Below are 15,363 nucleotides of genomic sequence, written 5' to 3'. Positions count from 1 at the left end.
TCATTTAAAGGCCATAATCAATTTAGAATTTTAAAGACACTTTGGATAAAGAGAGATTATTTTCATTGTACTCCCCAAAAGTGCATTTTTTTCCTCCTATTTGCAGATACGGTTGTTTTCAGATGGGAGCCGTTTGCTCTTCACCCCTGCCTGCACTCCTTGACAGTGTCACACATACGTAATAACAGCCCTCACTTACCCACAACTTGCGTGGTCTGAAGAATGCTTCTCAGTTGAGGAAGTCACCAATAAATCATCAAATCTCGCATTAGAAATAAAATCACTAATATTCAATCTATTTTAACATGTATATATTTCCATCTCTCTGTATAGAGGCTCTGTGTCCTTTAAAGTACTCAGTACATGACTGATCTCCAACCATTGCCTTCAAGATGGTTCTAATTTTACATTCTTAATGAAATATAAATACTGAATATAATTTTGCACCTAGATACACCAAGCTAATGTTGAATACAAAACCACAATCTGGACCGGATCAAATGTTTGTCACTATTTCAAAATTGCATGACCTTCATACTGTTTCACAGACTCTTTTTTACAAATCATGCGAAACCAGAGCTTTGTAACTGAATTTGTCCTTCTGGGCCTATCACAGAATCCATATGTTCAAAAACTAATGTTTGCTGCATTTTTATTTGTCTACATTGCAACTATTGGAAGCAATATGTTGATTGTAGTGACCATCGTCTGTACTGCTAAATTGCTGGGCTCCCCCATGTACTTCTTCTTGGCATTTTTGTCCTTCGTGGATGTGTGCTTCTCCTCTGCTATCACACCAAAGACAATTGTAGACTTGGTCTATGAGAGGAAATCCATCTCCTTTGAAGGGTGCATGATGCAACTTTTTGTTGAACATTTTTTTGGTGCAACAGAGATGATTGTTTTGACTGCCATGGCTTATGACCGATATGTGGCCATTTGCAAGCCCCTGCACTACTCCTCCATCATGAACAGGAGGCTCTGTGGCACTCTGGTGGGATTGGCCTGGGCAGGGGGCTTCTTGCACTCCACCATCCAGATTGTCTTCACTTTGCAGCTGCCCTTCTGTGGACCCAATATCATTGATCACTTTATGTGTGACTTATTCCCGTTACTGCATCTAGCCTGCACTGACACTCACCTCTTTGGCCTTTTGGTGATGACCAACAGTGGGTCTATCTCCATCATAGTCTTCTTCTTGCTGCTTGTCTCCTATGTTTTCATCTTGTTATCTGTGAGAGCACACAGCTCTGAAGGGCAACATAAAGCTCTGTCCACCTGTGGATCCCACATTACTGTTGTGGTTTTATACTTTGTCCCTTGCATACTTACATATGCACGACCTCCCACTGCCTTCTCCTTTGACAAAATCATAGCAACATTTTATACTTTTCTAACCCCTTTGCTTAATCCTATAATTTACACTTTTAGGAATAGGGAAATGAAAAAAGCCATGGGGACAATATGGAAAAGATTGGTGCTGGGATCTGGTGAATATTAAAACTGTTAAATTTAATCTTAAAACAAATGTAAGAATTAGGAATACAAAATTGTCTGATAAAATTTCATGCAATGTTAAGTATCTATAATATGACAAAGGAATCTATAAAACCAGCTTGAGGGGGATTAGACATGATTTTTCACTTTTCCATTGGTCATGAAGCATGAGTTGGTAAAAATCAATATCTTCTTGTGCAAATTAAAGAGAATTAAATTTTATATTTACATAGAATCACATTAAAATATAAATTGCCTGTTTGGCTGTTGTCTCTCAAATCCATGGTTTGAAAACATATGTAAAAGAAGAACAAATTATTATAGACATTTAAGTCAAAAGTTTTCTCAAATGACTTGAAATGAAAATTTTTCATATCTTTGGACCCAACTCAGTTCTTACAAAAGACTTTTATTATTTATATTTGTCTCTTTATTGGACCCCATGTTGAAGATGTTGTGTGAATTTTGTTCCTTTTGTACACTGTACTAAATTAGAAGATTTGAGTGTCATACCTACATCATATAATATGATAAAATTAGCAGAATCTATGGTACTGGAACAGTGTCAGTATTTAGGCAAAGGTCTTCACGCCTTAAAATAATGAAATGAGCTCATTAGCAAAACAAAGCCAATAATCACAATGAAAGCAATCACTCCAATTGCATACAGTACACACTTTAATCTATATACTTTAGACAAACTGAATTATCTAACATGCATAGGAACTTGGACTCTTTTTTTTTTTCTAACTCTTTGCTATTTACTTCTAACTGAATATTAAAGGACTTGATTATTGAGGTGGGGTTTGAGGCTAGGCAGTGTAGTTCTAAATTGTTCACTCTATTCTTAGGAAAGGGCAGCTCTGGTTTTGTTTGCATCTTGAAAACCTTGTATAGGAAAATGACCTTCTTTAATTAAAGTTACAATTCATTGTTTTACATAATTTATTTTCCCCATTGAACAATCCTATCTTCTGGCAGCAGTGTGTGGAAGGCACAGATGTTGACAATTTTAAAAGAAATTCTCATTTCAAGAATGTAGTGATGATGGCTTAGGGAGTTCCAGAGAAGACTTAGCCAGGTGTGTAGTTATATAGCTTTGCTACGAAATTTGAAATAATCAAGCATTACTAGAAGGAAGGTGTTCACATTTTATATCATATTCTGGTCATCAGTTTTGTATCTGTGATTATTGCCAAGAAAATATGTTGGAGTCACTGGAAGCCAATGAACATTGGAAACCTGATCCATGATGCAGGATATTGAAAAAATTATGTAAACCAGAGTCAAGTAAGTTGCACTGAGGACCGGTGGAGTTATCATTTCAATTTGGACAGGCCCTGAAGAGAACTTAAGATGATTAATGAGTCTGAAAGGAGAGAGACAATCCTAGAGAGATGGAAGATTCTTCCATTGTCTAGATTGGGCAACAAAGTAAAGTGCTTCCTTTCTTTTCATAATTATAGATGTCTACCAATAATCATAACACCACACTGATTCAGGAATTTTTTTACACACAATTTAGTCAAGTTGTATACATATGTGTGTGTATTATATAATGCTGTTATATAAAGACAGTTTTTATAAACATATTAAGCTGATGGGCTGTCAGAGACAGTTTTCACAGATATAAAAGTCCTGATTTCCCAGGTCAAAATCTCAAGTGATTTCAAAAATTTTCTTAAAATCAAAACTACATAAGAAACAGAAACACTTCTTCAGGGACATTTGTGTAGTTTGAAGACCATCATGATGCTTTGGGCACTCTGAAGTACATGGTTTATCCACGAAGATTATGCATTGTGCTTACTTTCAAATGTGTAGATCATAGTGTTCAACTGTATTTCAGGAAAAAAAAAAAACAGTTGCTCCTCTTCTTTTTTTTTTTTTTCAAATTGGATTAAGTGCTTTCCATCAGCAACAAACAACAAACTGTTATAATTAACATTAAAGACTGTTAGATCCAATGTTTATATTTTTGAAGTATATTTCAGTGCTGCCTACAGTATTTAATAGAATTGATTGTCTTTTCACAGCCACAAATCAGAATTATAAACTTTGTTTCAGATCTTCTATACTAAATGTTCTTTTTAAACATTTGCTTAGGAATATATTGAAATGCCAGCAACTGTTGGAATTGTGTTCTATAAGAAACATCTAGTGGATTATTTTAGGATACGTACAGTGGTAGAAAATGGCAACTTTTAAAATACATGTTTGTTTGCTAGAATATTTATTTTAACAAAAAGTACATTAAAATAGTTTAATAGATTGCTGCAATAACACCTGCAATAACTATCATGGGAAAATTTTTCAATTCAAAATTGGTGTACATGCTTTGCCATTGATTGTTGAGTGAAGACGCTCACTTTAAATTTTTTCTTACTGGCAAAATAATTTATTTTTAAATTAATTTATTTTTTCTTGAAAGTTTTTTGTTCTGTATTGTAGGCTGTCCTGTCATTATGCTTTCTATGTTGTTAGTAGGAGGGAAACTGACTGTTGTTCCTAAACTGTTTTAAACAAAACAAAAGTGAAGTCATTTAACTCCTGTTGAGAGCTACTTCAACAAACCATATTTTGGACCTTCATTTTTGCATATAAAGAAATATACTTTTCTCAAAAAAATTAGACTGGCATTGTATAACCTAGAGGAGACTTGATTATATAGATAATACTTTCCAGATGAATTAATGAATTTTCCTGTGCCTCCATGATGGCAAAATCTTTTCACAGAAATTAGTACACTGACTCTAAAGGTGAGTATGGATTTGTGCTTGCATTTGAATAACAAAAGACTTTGTAATAAATATTGTTAAAATAACGATGGACAATGAGACCTACAACAGATAAGCATATATCTTAAAATTATGTTTTGTTTAAAGTTTGCTGTAGACTCAGTTTTAAAACGAGAATTCTAAAGAAGAAAATATATAACTCAGAAATTGAACAACCCTCTCTGGAAACTTAATATAAACATTGACGAATGGATGGATTTTAAATAGTGGGGAATTGGAGAATAGTGGATAATTCATGGAAAGTCAAATAGCTACCCTCATGGTCGTGGTTTCTCAAATGTTTGACCATGGGCCTTTGATTTTGTCTATATTCTGACTTGAATTTGGAAAAAATAGTCACCAAATTTTCTAAAACTAAGGAGAATAAGAGTATGGAAGATGGACTTTGGTCAATGTACATTATAATCTGGTATAAAAATTCATTTGTGAAACTCAGTACTATGTACACTGAATAGATACAAAAAAAATAGAATCTATAAACATTCACTTTCTTTTTTTATTATTTCATTTATTATTTCTGCTTTATCTGTATGAGTGTATTGCATGCATATAGGTAAGTGCACGCATGTCAACCAATGCCACAGAGATAAGAAGAGGGAATTGAATCCCCTGGAACTGGAGTTAGGACAGTTGTTAACCACCACATAGTTGCTGGGAATCGAACCCAGGTCCTCTGAAAGCACAGCCAGGGCTCTTAACTCCTGAGCAATCTCTCCAGCCCCAAGCATTCACTTTCATTTCATTTTTTCTAAATACAAAATGAAAAAAATAATCTAAGTGATCTAATGCACATATTCGTTATAGACATGGTGACAGTCCTAAATTTGTAAAACTGACATTTTAATTGATAATACACAGATACATATAATACATGAATCCATATAGTAGAATTCTGTGATACTTCAGAGGCAGGAGGATTAAGGGATAAAAAGATCCTAAAATCTCCTGTTGTGTGAGCAATAATAAAAAGAACAAGGTTGAGGAACACTGCTCTAACCTATGATTCAATGATCAAGTAAGAACATGGAGTAACCGTTTCAGAAACTGGCCTCTCTCCTATGGGGATTTTTTTTTCTAGAACTTAAAAAAATACTTTTACATTTACTTAGAATATAATAAACAAAGCAGAATGCAAATCAAAGTTATCAGTTGAACTCCTAACTGTATAGTTTGTAAACATGCACTTACACAGTGTTCTTGAGAATGTAACAGTCAAGCCATAATGGAAGTCATTATAGAGATTTCTAGAAAACGAAAAATGGATATTTCCTAACATTCATCTCTACCACTCTTGGGTATTACTTGAAGGACCCTTAAATCAACATAGCACAGAAATGCTTACACACTTATGCTTTCTACATCAAAATTCACAATAGATAAGTTATGGAACCAACAAAGGAGTTCTTTGCCAGAAAATGGATCAATAAAATGCAATATATACTCAGGATGACAATTTATTCAGCTATAAAGAATGAAAATAGCTCTCTCTCACAGGTGGGTTCCAATTCCTTCACCTCAAATCCCAGGACTAGCTTCCCAAACCAGACTAACTAAGCACCCTACCATAGATTCCTAAATCCTCACTGAGGTGGCCCCCTCATGGCCAACTTCCTAGCCTCTGGATCAGGCAGAGAGGCCTCCTCAGCCAGGACTTTGGTAAGTCAGATCCAGCTTTCTGACTCTATATCCCATTTCATTCATCCACCCAACTCTGTCCCCTGCTGGCCTCTTTCACAGGTTGGTTCCAACTCCTTCACTCATGATGTCTAACTATCCCATTTCTTTTATCCACCCCCACCTTGTCTCCTGCTGGCCTCTCTCACAACTGGTCTCCAGTTCCTTCACCTCAAGTCCCAGGTCTAGCTTCCCAAACCAGATTAACTAAACACCCTGCCATAGATCCCTAAGTCCTCACCCAGGTGGCTCCCTCACTGCCAACTTCCCAGTGACCCTGCCAGTCAGACAGACCTGCTCACTCAGGAATCTTACCAGTCTACTACCCAGCAAGAACTTGAAATACCCATCAATTTGTTTTCATACCTAAACAAAAAGTAAGCTACAAAAACAATATTAACAAAACCAAAATTAAACAAAAGCAGAGTAGAAGTTCCTGTTAAACACTGTTCAAGTAAATTTCTTCTTTCTTGCTCTCTGTTTGACCTGCTCTCATTCTATCAGGGTCTTCTGCTCCTGACATGGGTGGACGACCCAACATAACACATTTTTATCTTGGTTTTTCTCATGGTTTATGTGCTAGGAAGGGAGGACTTACAAAGAGGGCGCATTCCAGCCCCACCTACAGTCTCTTTTAGCTTTTGCAGGTGCCCTGTGGGTGTATAGTCTCACTCCATGGTCTGTGGATGCCCCTTCTCTCTTCCACATCTGCATTACACCTCCACCATTCACCCCTGCGGGGCCTCACACTTCCTTTTTCCTATTCCAATCTTGTTGCTGCTTGCTCTGCCAGATGCTAAGCTCCACTCTCCTTCCCAGGGTGTTCTATGCTCAATTGTTGCTCATGCTTTTCAAAGGAACGAGGGGTTTCTGGGCTACGAACACATAGTGAACATGGGACTGAAAACTTCAAAGAATCAATTAGAAACAACAAGAGAAACTCTCACAATCAGAATGAATAAAATGGAAAACAGAATATTAAGACTGGAGGATAAAGTTGAAGATGTGGACTCATTAAGCAAAGATTATAAAAAAATCCAAATAAAACACAGAAATTGAATACTGAGGAAATGTGGGACACCATGAAACGACCAAATCTACATAATATAGCCATATAGGAAAAAGAAAAATCTCAAACCCATGGCATCAAACAGATCTTCTGCAGGATTATAGAAGAAAATTTCCCTAAATTAAGGAAAGATATACCTATAGAGAGTCAAGAAGAACAGAGAACACCATTAGGACATAATCAGAACAGAAAATCCCCATGGCATAGCATAGTAAAAACATTCAATGTACAGAACAAAGTGAGGGTACCAGAAGCTGCTAGAGAAAAACAACAAGTTACATATAAAGGAAAACCCATCAGAATTACAGCAGGTGATTCAATGCAAACTATGAAATCCAGAGGAACCTGGAACAAAGTATTCCCAGTTCTAAAAAACCATGGAAGCCAACCCCTAATACTTTATCCAGCAAAACTATATATTAAGGGAAACAGAAAATTTTCCATGACACAAATAGGCTGAAAGAATTCATGTCTTCCAAACAGCACAACAGAGAACACTTGAAGCAATACAAAGGAGCGAAGAAAGGAATGAGCACATACAAGAGGCTACAGAAAGAAAATAAAGAAAGGTATAACAACAGAAAGATAAAATAGGGCCACAAACACAAAGAAATTAAAATGACAGTATATAATCACACATTTCAATAATAACAGTAAATATCAATGGCTTCAACCCACCTGTCAAAAGACACAGGCTGGTGCAATGGATCAAGAAAGAAAACCCATCTTTTTTGTTGTGTTCAAAAAATTCATATCACCTTCAAGGATAAACAGTATCTTAGGGTGAAAGGATGGAAAAAACATTCCAGGATAATGGCTCTAAGAAGGGAGCAGATGTTGCAATTTTAATATCTGACAAAATAGTCTTCAAATTAAAACTCTTCAAAATAGATAAGAGTTACTTTACTCCAATCAAAGGAACAATTACCAAGAAGATATTACAATCATGAACATTTGTGCACCAAACTCTGGAACACCAAATATCATAAAATCAGTAGTCCAGGACTATAAAACAGAGATTGACACCAACTCAGTAATAGTGGAATAATTTAATACCCCACTTTCTTCAATAGACAGGTCAACTGGAAAAAGAATAAACAGAGTGGCATCTGAATTAAATGACATACTACATGAAATGAACCTAACAGATAATATATATAATATTCCATACAACCACAAAAGAATACACTTTCTACTCAGCAGCTCATGCAAGTTATTTTAAAATTGACCACATTCTGGAGAACAAAACAAATCTCAACAAATGCAAAATAATTGAAATAATTCCGTGCCTTCAATCAGACCACCACAGTGCAATAAAGCTTATGATCAACAGCAAAAGAAAATCTAGTAAATACATGAACTCATGAAGATTAAACAAGGCACTCCTGAATTACAAATGGGTCGAAGAAGAAATTAAGAAAGAAATAACAGTATTCATGGAATAAAATGAAAATGATAACACAACATAACAGGACCTCTGGGACACCCTAAAAGCAATCCTAAGAGAGAAGTTTATATCTCTAAGTGCCCTCATTAAAAAATCAGAAAGAGCACATGTAATTGACTTGACAGTACAACTCAAGACTCTGGAAAAGCAAGAACAAACCAACCCAAACCTAGTAGATGAGAAGAAATAACAAAACTCAGAGCAGATATTAATAGAAGAAAAAATAAATACAAAAACTAGTTAATCTAAGAGCTGGTTCTTTGAAAGGTTAAATAAGAGAGACAGAGGCTTTGCCCAATTAACCAAAAGAAAGATCAAATCCAAATCAACAAAATCAGAGATGAAGGAAAAAATATCACATAGACATCAAAAAAAAAATCCAAAACATTGTAATGGAATACTATATAAATCTATCCTCCATTAAATTTGAAAAACTAAAAGAAATGGATGAATTTTTAAAAGCATGGCCATGACCAAAGTAAAACCAAGAGGAGATCAACAGCCTAAACAGACCCATAACAAATAAGGAAATTGAAATAGTAATATAAAGCCACCCAACTTAAAAAAAGCCCAGGCCCAGATTGATTCAAAGTGTAATTTTACCAGATATTCAAAGAAAATCTACAACTAATACTGCTTAAATTATTCAAAAAATAGAAACAGAGGGAAAACTCTCAAACTCCCTCTATGAAGCCAATATCACTCTAATACCAAAACCAGATAAAGATACAACAAAAATAGAAAGTAGAAAACCCATGTCCTTAATGACCATAGATGCGAAGATACACAGCAAAGTACTTGCAAACCACATACAGACACAAATCAAAAAAAAAATTATCCATGACAGTCAAGTCAGATTTATTCCAAAGATACCAAGAGAGTTCAACATATGTAAATCAATAAATATAATAAAACATATAAATGTACTTAAAGAGAAAAACCACATGGTCAGCTCAACAGATGCAGAAAAGGCATTTGACAAAATTCAACATCCATTCATGTTAAAAGTCCCAGAAGGAATTTGTCCAGAGGGAACATACCTCACCATAATTAAAGCTATATACAACAAACCTAGTGCCAAAATCATCTGCCTAGAGTATGCAGAACGGGACACCCTTTTCTATTCTAGAGGCTCTAGTATTTCTCTGCCTCTCCTTAAGGAGCTTGCTTTCAATTTTCTTGGACTCTTCTGCAACATAGCCTTAAGATTTGGGTTAAATTTAATCCGGAGAACCTAAAAACAAAAAGGATAATATTTTACTATAATACTGTCTACCCTCAGTGCAAGCTGTGTGAGGGAAAAATGACCCCACAAAACAATCTTAACTCTATTACTATCTTATAGCTGGATCTTTTTTGTTGGGCTCAAGAGAAACAGGTTAGAGTGCTTTACGTACAGTCCTTTATGATTCCCTACTAGGATAGGAGACTGTACAAAGAAAGTAACAAGGGAAGGAATCTAAGAAACACGGGAGACATTAGGACTAAAACTTCTTTTTATCCATCTATTTCTGCATCTACAGCACTACCCCTGTTGAAAAAATGGCTAGATCAACAGGAAAAAATTTCAGTTGATGTTCCTTTTCAGTCATAGACCCTCAAAACTGTAAGAAAAGTAAGGAAACTGGGGACCTTCCAAACCACGGGAATATTTAAATCTGTTTCCTACTTGATTCTGTCTTGTCTTATGTGAATGTAGTGGTTTGAGGGACAAGTGTTCTCTGTGGGCTCAAGTATTTGAACACTTGGTCATTTGAACACTTGGTCAGTTGGTAGTGCCATTTGAGGGAAGTCATGGGGTCTTTTGGTGACATGACCTTGCTGGAGGAAGTGTGTCACTGGGAGTGGGTTTGAGAGTGCATAGCTTTTCCATATAGTGCTTGAAACTTTTGCAAGAGCAATAAGTCAAGAGAGGGAAATTAAAGGAGTACTAAATGGAAAAGAAGAGGTGAAATTATCCCCATTTGCAGATGATATTACACATAAGAGATCCCTAAAATTCCACTAGAAAACTGTCAGAATTGATTCACACTTTCAGTGGCAGGATACAAAATAAACCTCCAAAAATCTATATACCAATAACAAGCAATCAGTAAAAGCAATCGAGGAAAACTTCCCATTCTCAATAGTCTCAAAAAGTAAAATAAAGTATTTAGGAATAAACCTAGAAAAATACATTAAAGATTGATCTCTACAATGAAAATCGTAAAACTCTAAAGAAATAGATGGGGGAAGACACTAAGTAATGGAAAGTCATACCATGATCATGGATTGGTAGAATCAATATTGTAAAAATGAACATCCTTAACTCCAGTTCCTGGGGAATCCGAAGCCTTCTTCTGAACTCCGCAGTACTGCATGACATGGGTGCACTCACATACATGAAGGCAATACACTCATACACATTAAATAATAAAAACTATAAATAAAATATATTTTTAAAAAGGCCATCTTACCAAAAGCAATTTACAGATTCAATGCCATCCCAATCAAAATAACCACAACATTCTTCACAAAGCTTGAAAAAAATGTTAAAATTCATACAAAAGACCCAGGATAGTCAAAACAATCTTGGACAATACAAACAACGCTGGGGGCATCAACAGACCATATCTCAGATTATATTACAGGGCTATACTCATATAAACAGCGTGGTGCCGGAACAAAAATAGAAACACAGGTAAATGGAACACAATAGAAACCCAAATACGAATTAACATAATCTCAGGCACCTGATATTCAACAAAGGTGCTAAGAACACACAATGGAGAAAAGACAGCATCTTCAACAAATGGTGCTGGCAGAACTGGATCTCCACCTGCAGAAGAATGAAACTTGACCCTTATCTTTCACCCTGCACAAAAGGTAACTCCAAATGGACCAAAGACCTTAATATTAAACCTGAAACTTGGAAATTGCTGTAAGAAAACTTGAGTAGCACCCTCCAAGATGTAGGCACAGGAAAGGACTTTCTTTTTTTATATATATTTTATTTTTATTTTTATTTTATGTGTATGTGTGTACTGCCTACATGTAGGTAAGTGCACCCGTGTTGTGCAATGCCTGTGGAGGACAGAAGAGCCTCTCAGATCCACTGGAACTGGAGTTACAGACAGGTGTTAGCTGTCATGTGGGTGCTGAGACTTGAACCTGGGCCTTCTGCAAGAACAGCCAGTGTTCTTAACCACTGAGCCATCTCTCCAGCCCCTGGAAAGGACTTTCTATATCAGATACCAGCTGCTCTGGTACTAAGGTCAACAGTCAGTAAGTGGGACCTCATTACATTACAAAATTTCTTTATGGCAAAAGAAAAAATCAAGGAATGGAAGAGGAAACCCACTGTGTAGAAGAAAATCATCACAAGCTACACATCTGATAGAGGATTAATATCCATAATATGCAAAGAACTCAGAAAAAGAAAGAAACGACTCAATAAAAAGATAGACCTAAACAGAGAGTTCTCAAATGAAGAAGTAAAAATGGCTAAAGAAGCACCTTAAAAAGTGCCCAATATCCTTAGTAATTAGATAAATACAAATTAAAAAAAATACTTTAAGATTCCATCTTACCCCAGTCAGATTAGCAAAGATCAAAAGAACAAAAGACACCAAATGCTGGAGAGGATGTGGAGAAAGAGGAACTCTCATTCACTGCTGGTGGGAATGCAAACTCATGCAATTACTACAGAAGCAGTGTGGAGAACCCTCAAAAAACTAAAAATGAACCTACCATATGATTCAGTGATGTCAGTCCTTTACATATACACAAAGGACTCATCATACTGTAGAGATACATATACATCCGTGTTTGTTGCTGTTCTCTTCACAATAGCTAGAAATGGAAACAACCTAAATGTCTCTCAACTGACTAATGGTTAAAGAAAATGTGGCACCTACTCAGTGGAGTTCTACTCCGCAGTAAGAAAAGATGAAATTATGAAACTTTCTGGTAAATGGACGGAGCTAGAGAGTGTTATACTAAGTGAAGTAACAAATGCAGAAAAGCAATGTTCTCCCTCATTTGTGGATTGTAGCACCAATCCCTTATATGTGAGTATATAAATTCTGATGTAACATCAGGAGCCAGATAAAGGGAAAGGACACATGGAGGAAAAGGAAAAGAAACAACCTGAAAGGGGGGAGAGTAGGGAACAGATGTTACCTGACGGAGGTGGAAAAAGTGGGAGTAATCGGCAGGGAGGAGAGGAGGGAGGGACATGCAAGGGACCATGGTGTGGGGGAGGGAGAGAAGTCAGGAGAGGAAGGATGGGGAGAATTGTGAGGTATTAGGGGGAGGATGGGGATAATGGGGGCACTCTGACTAGGGAGGGAGGAAGGAAGGAAGCCAAATGGGAGAAAAAAGATGATGAATTGGGTGGGGGGTAGGAAACCTGGAAGGAAAAGTGATGCCCTAGAAACCTTACGAGAAATGCACATAGAGTGTCTAAACATTAATCCATCTGTACACCTGAGAGCTGCTTGTCAGGGAATATAGTGGAAGACAGAAAAGAGCTCCCTTAGAGTGACAAGTATTTCATACAGAACTCATCAAAGAAGCTTCTTTTTGCAACAGATGGAGGCTACTGCACAATTGCACATCTGGTCAGGAACAGAGAACATACACCTGGGAGAAGCCCAGTACTAGGTGACACATCTGCAGTTGAATCTCTACAACTAAGGCTCATGGCCCATGATAGAAAATGGGGCATAGAGAGGGCTAAGGCACCCCTCAATTCTCATCAGTGGGTCTTCCTTCTATAGCGGAGTGTGATGTGCACAGAAGGCCACAAGTGGCCATGTTTGGGGAAATAAGAGCCTGTACAGTGTAGGATAGGATTCCTACATGAATCTTCAACACGGCTCAGGGACCACTGCCCAAGAGGAGGCAGAAAGACTGTAAGAGCCAGGGCTGGTTCATGAACATAGGGAGGTGGAGGCTTCCAGGTCACTGGAGGTTTGGTCATGTTTGTCTGCAGTAGTGGTGGCATTGAGTGCAGGACCCATATCAGCTCAGTTAAACAATGGGCCAAAAGGTAAGTGAGAAATGGGTGGCAGGCCAGCACTAGATTGAGAACTATTTAAAACTGATTGCTGCTGGGTGAGGCAGAGTGTGATTTACACATTACCCCTGGATTGGCTGACTAGACTCCAGTGGACGCATTAACACTGAAGAGGACTCAGCATGTGTGGCAGAGTACATAGGGTTCAGTGGGAGAGTACTGATATACAGGAATGGGGGAGGAGATCTAAATTTGAGTGAGAGATGTATGAAATTTTAAAAGCTCAAAAAAAAGAATGAAAATATGCTGTTTACAAAAAGTGATGAATGGAATTTTATAATATCAAGTAATTTAAGTCAGATTCAGAATGAAAAACATTATTTCATTTGTTTGTGAATCTCAAATATTATATATATGCATAAAAATATAATATTTTTAACATGGAAGTAGGATCAAGCTAGAGGAATGACTAACTAATGAGAAAGAAGAAAGTGACAGCAAACAAGAGTGATGCACTGTGGATATGTATGTCATATAAGCATATGAAACTATATGTACGAAATCAAGTGCCATGTACAATTCAATTATAGAGAAAAGAAAATGTTTCAAAAGCATCCAAGCAGTTATTTTCTCCTCAGTCTTTTTAAAAAACAGAAGACAATAAATAACCTAATAGATATATTCATGACCTTATGTCGCTCCTAAGCACACAAAAATGGCATCCAAGAGATGAAAATATCTTCTTGGTTTTGTATTTAAGGTATAAATGCATATACTGTCTGAACATGTATAATAGCATTGTGTTAGGGGAAATAAAACATTAAACAATTCTCAATTGGTGAATGGTGATAATACTAACAGAAAGGTTGAGGAACACTGTAATAAGCCATGTTTCCATTGTTAAGTAGAGGACAGCGTTCCCAGTGCAGAAGTTGGCTCTCACATCTGTGGTTCATATTAGGTAAATTAGATGCTTTCTCCCCAGGCCACTTTCCAGTCAAATATATTAATGAACCAGTGACACTCTGGAAAGAATGTCGTTGTAAATGTATGCTACTATCGTTCACTGCTGAAGCTAAAATGGTGTCAAGTTCAATCATTATAAATATTACCAAAATGAACATATTTTACATACAAGACCTTCTGAAGTTAGAATTAAATAATTAATTTATTATTTTTATTTTTCATGTATGAGTGTATTGCCTGCATGTGTGTGAGTGCACCCATGTTGTGCAATGCTGCAGAGGTCAGAAGAGGGCTTCGGATTCCCCTGGAACTGGTTTTGAAGCTGTCATGTGGGTGATGGGAAATTTGTTGAGTCAAGTACATTTTAAAAATTATTTTTCCATTTTTATTAAATTTTTTGAAAATTACATACAGTATATTTTGATCATATTTAAATCCCCTTGCCTATTATTAGAGTGCACATATATATTTGTATCGTAAGCTTTGTGTCTCCAATTGCCCTTTGTGTGGGTTCATTCAGTGGAGCCTGTTCAACCTATCAAGACTCTCACCTTTAAATGAGATTGACTCTCCCCTTCCCAGCAAAAGTGGATTACTTACCCAAAATCTCTCCTGGGATTTTGTCTGGCTTGAGTTTACATGAGAGTTGTGTGTGCTGTCACCATCATTGTGAATCTTACGGTAAATATTCCAACACAATTTCAGTGATAGTCTGAAATGATAACACCACCAAAGAGCTCTATTTCCTACCATAGAGACACTTGGGAACAGTGTAAATGTTCATCAACCAGTGAATGCATGATGAAAATATGGTAGTTACATACAATGTAATTTACTCTGCTAAAAAAAATGAAATTGTGAAATTTGTAGGTAAATGGATGGAACTGCAAAACATTATACTGAATGAGGCAAC

At 36.5% G+C, this 15,363-nt stretch overlaps 1 protein-coding gene across 1 annotated transcript; it reads left to right on the top strand.

Moving 5' to 3' along the window:
* The first annotated feature begins 562 nt into the window (after positions 1-562).
* LOC103729634 (olfactory receptor 4C15-like) lies at positions 563-1,501 on the top strand. Its single transcript, XM_008827707.2, has one exon. The coding sequence runs from the start codon at positions 566-568 to the stop codon at positions 1,499-1,501; it is 936 nt and encodes a 311-aa protein (XP_008825929.1). The 5' UTR covers positions 563-565.
* Positions 1,502-15,363: the final 13,862 nt, after the last annotated feature.

Source organism: Nannospalax galili, unplaced genomic scaffold (assembly GCF_000622305.1).
Source record: "Nannospalax galili isolate Female #2095 unplaced genomic scaffold, S.galili_v1.0 scaffold593, whole genome shotgun sequence".
In the NCBI taxonomy this organism is placed as follows: Eukaryota; Metazoa; Chordata; class Mammalia; order Rodentia; family Spalacidae; genus Nannospalax; species Nannospalax galili.
Note: the sequence above shows the minus strand (reverse complement) of the source record. Positions and strands in the feature narration are given on the sequence as shown.

Excerpts from the sequence above, each read along its gene's own strand:
- LOC103729634 (XM_008827707.2), top strand. The coding sequence starts at position 566 with ATGCGAAACCAGAGCTTTGTAACTGAATTTGTCCTTCTGGGCCTATCA.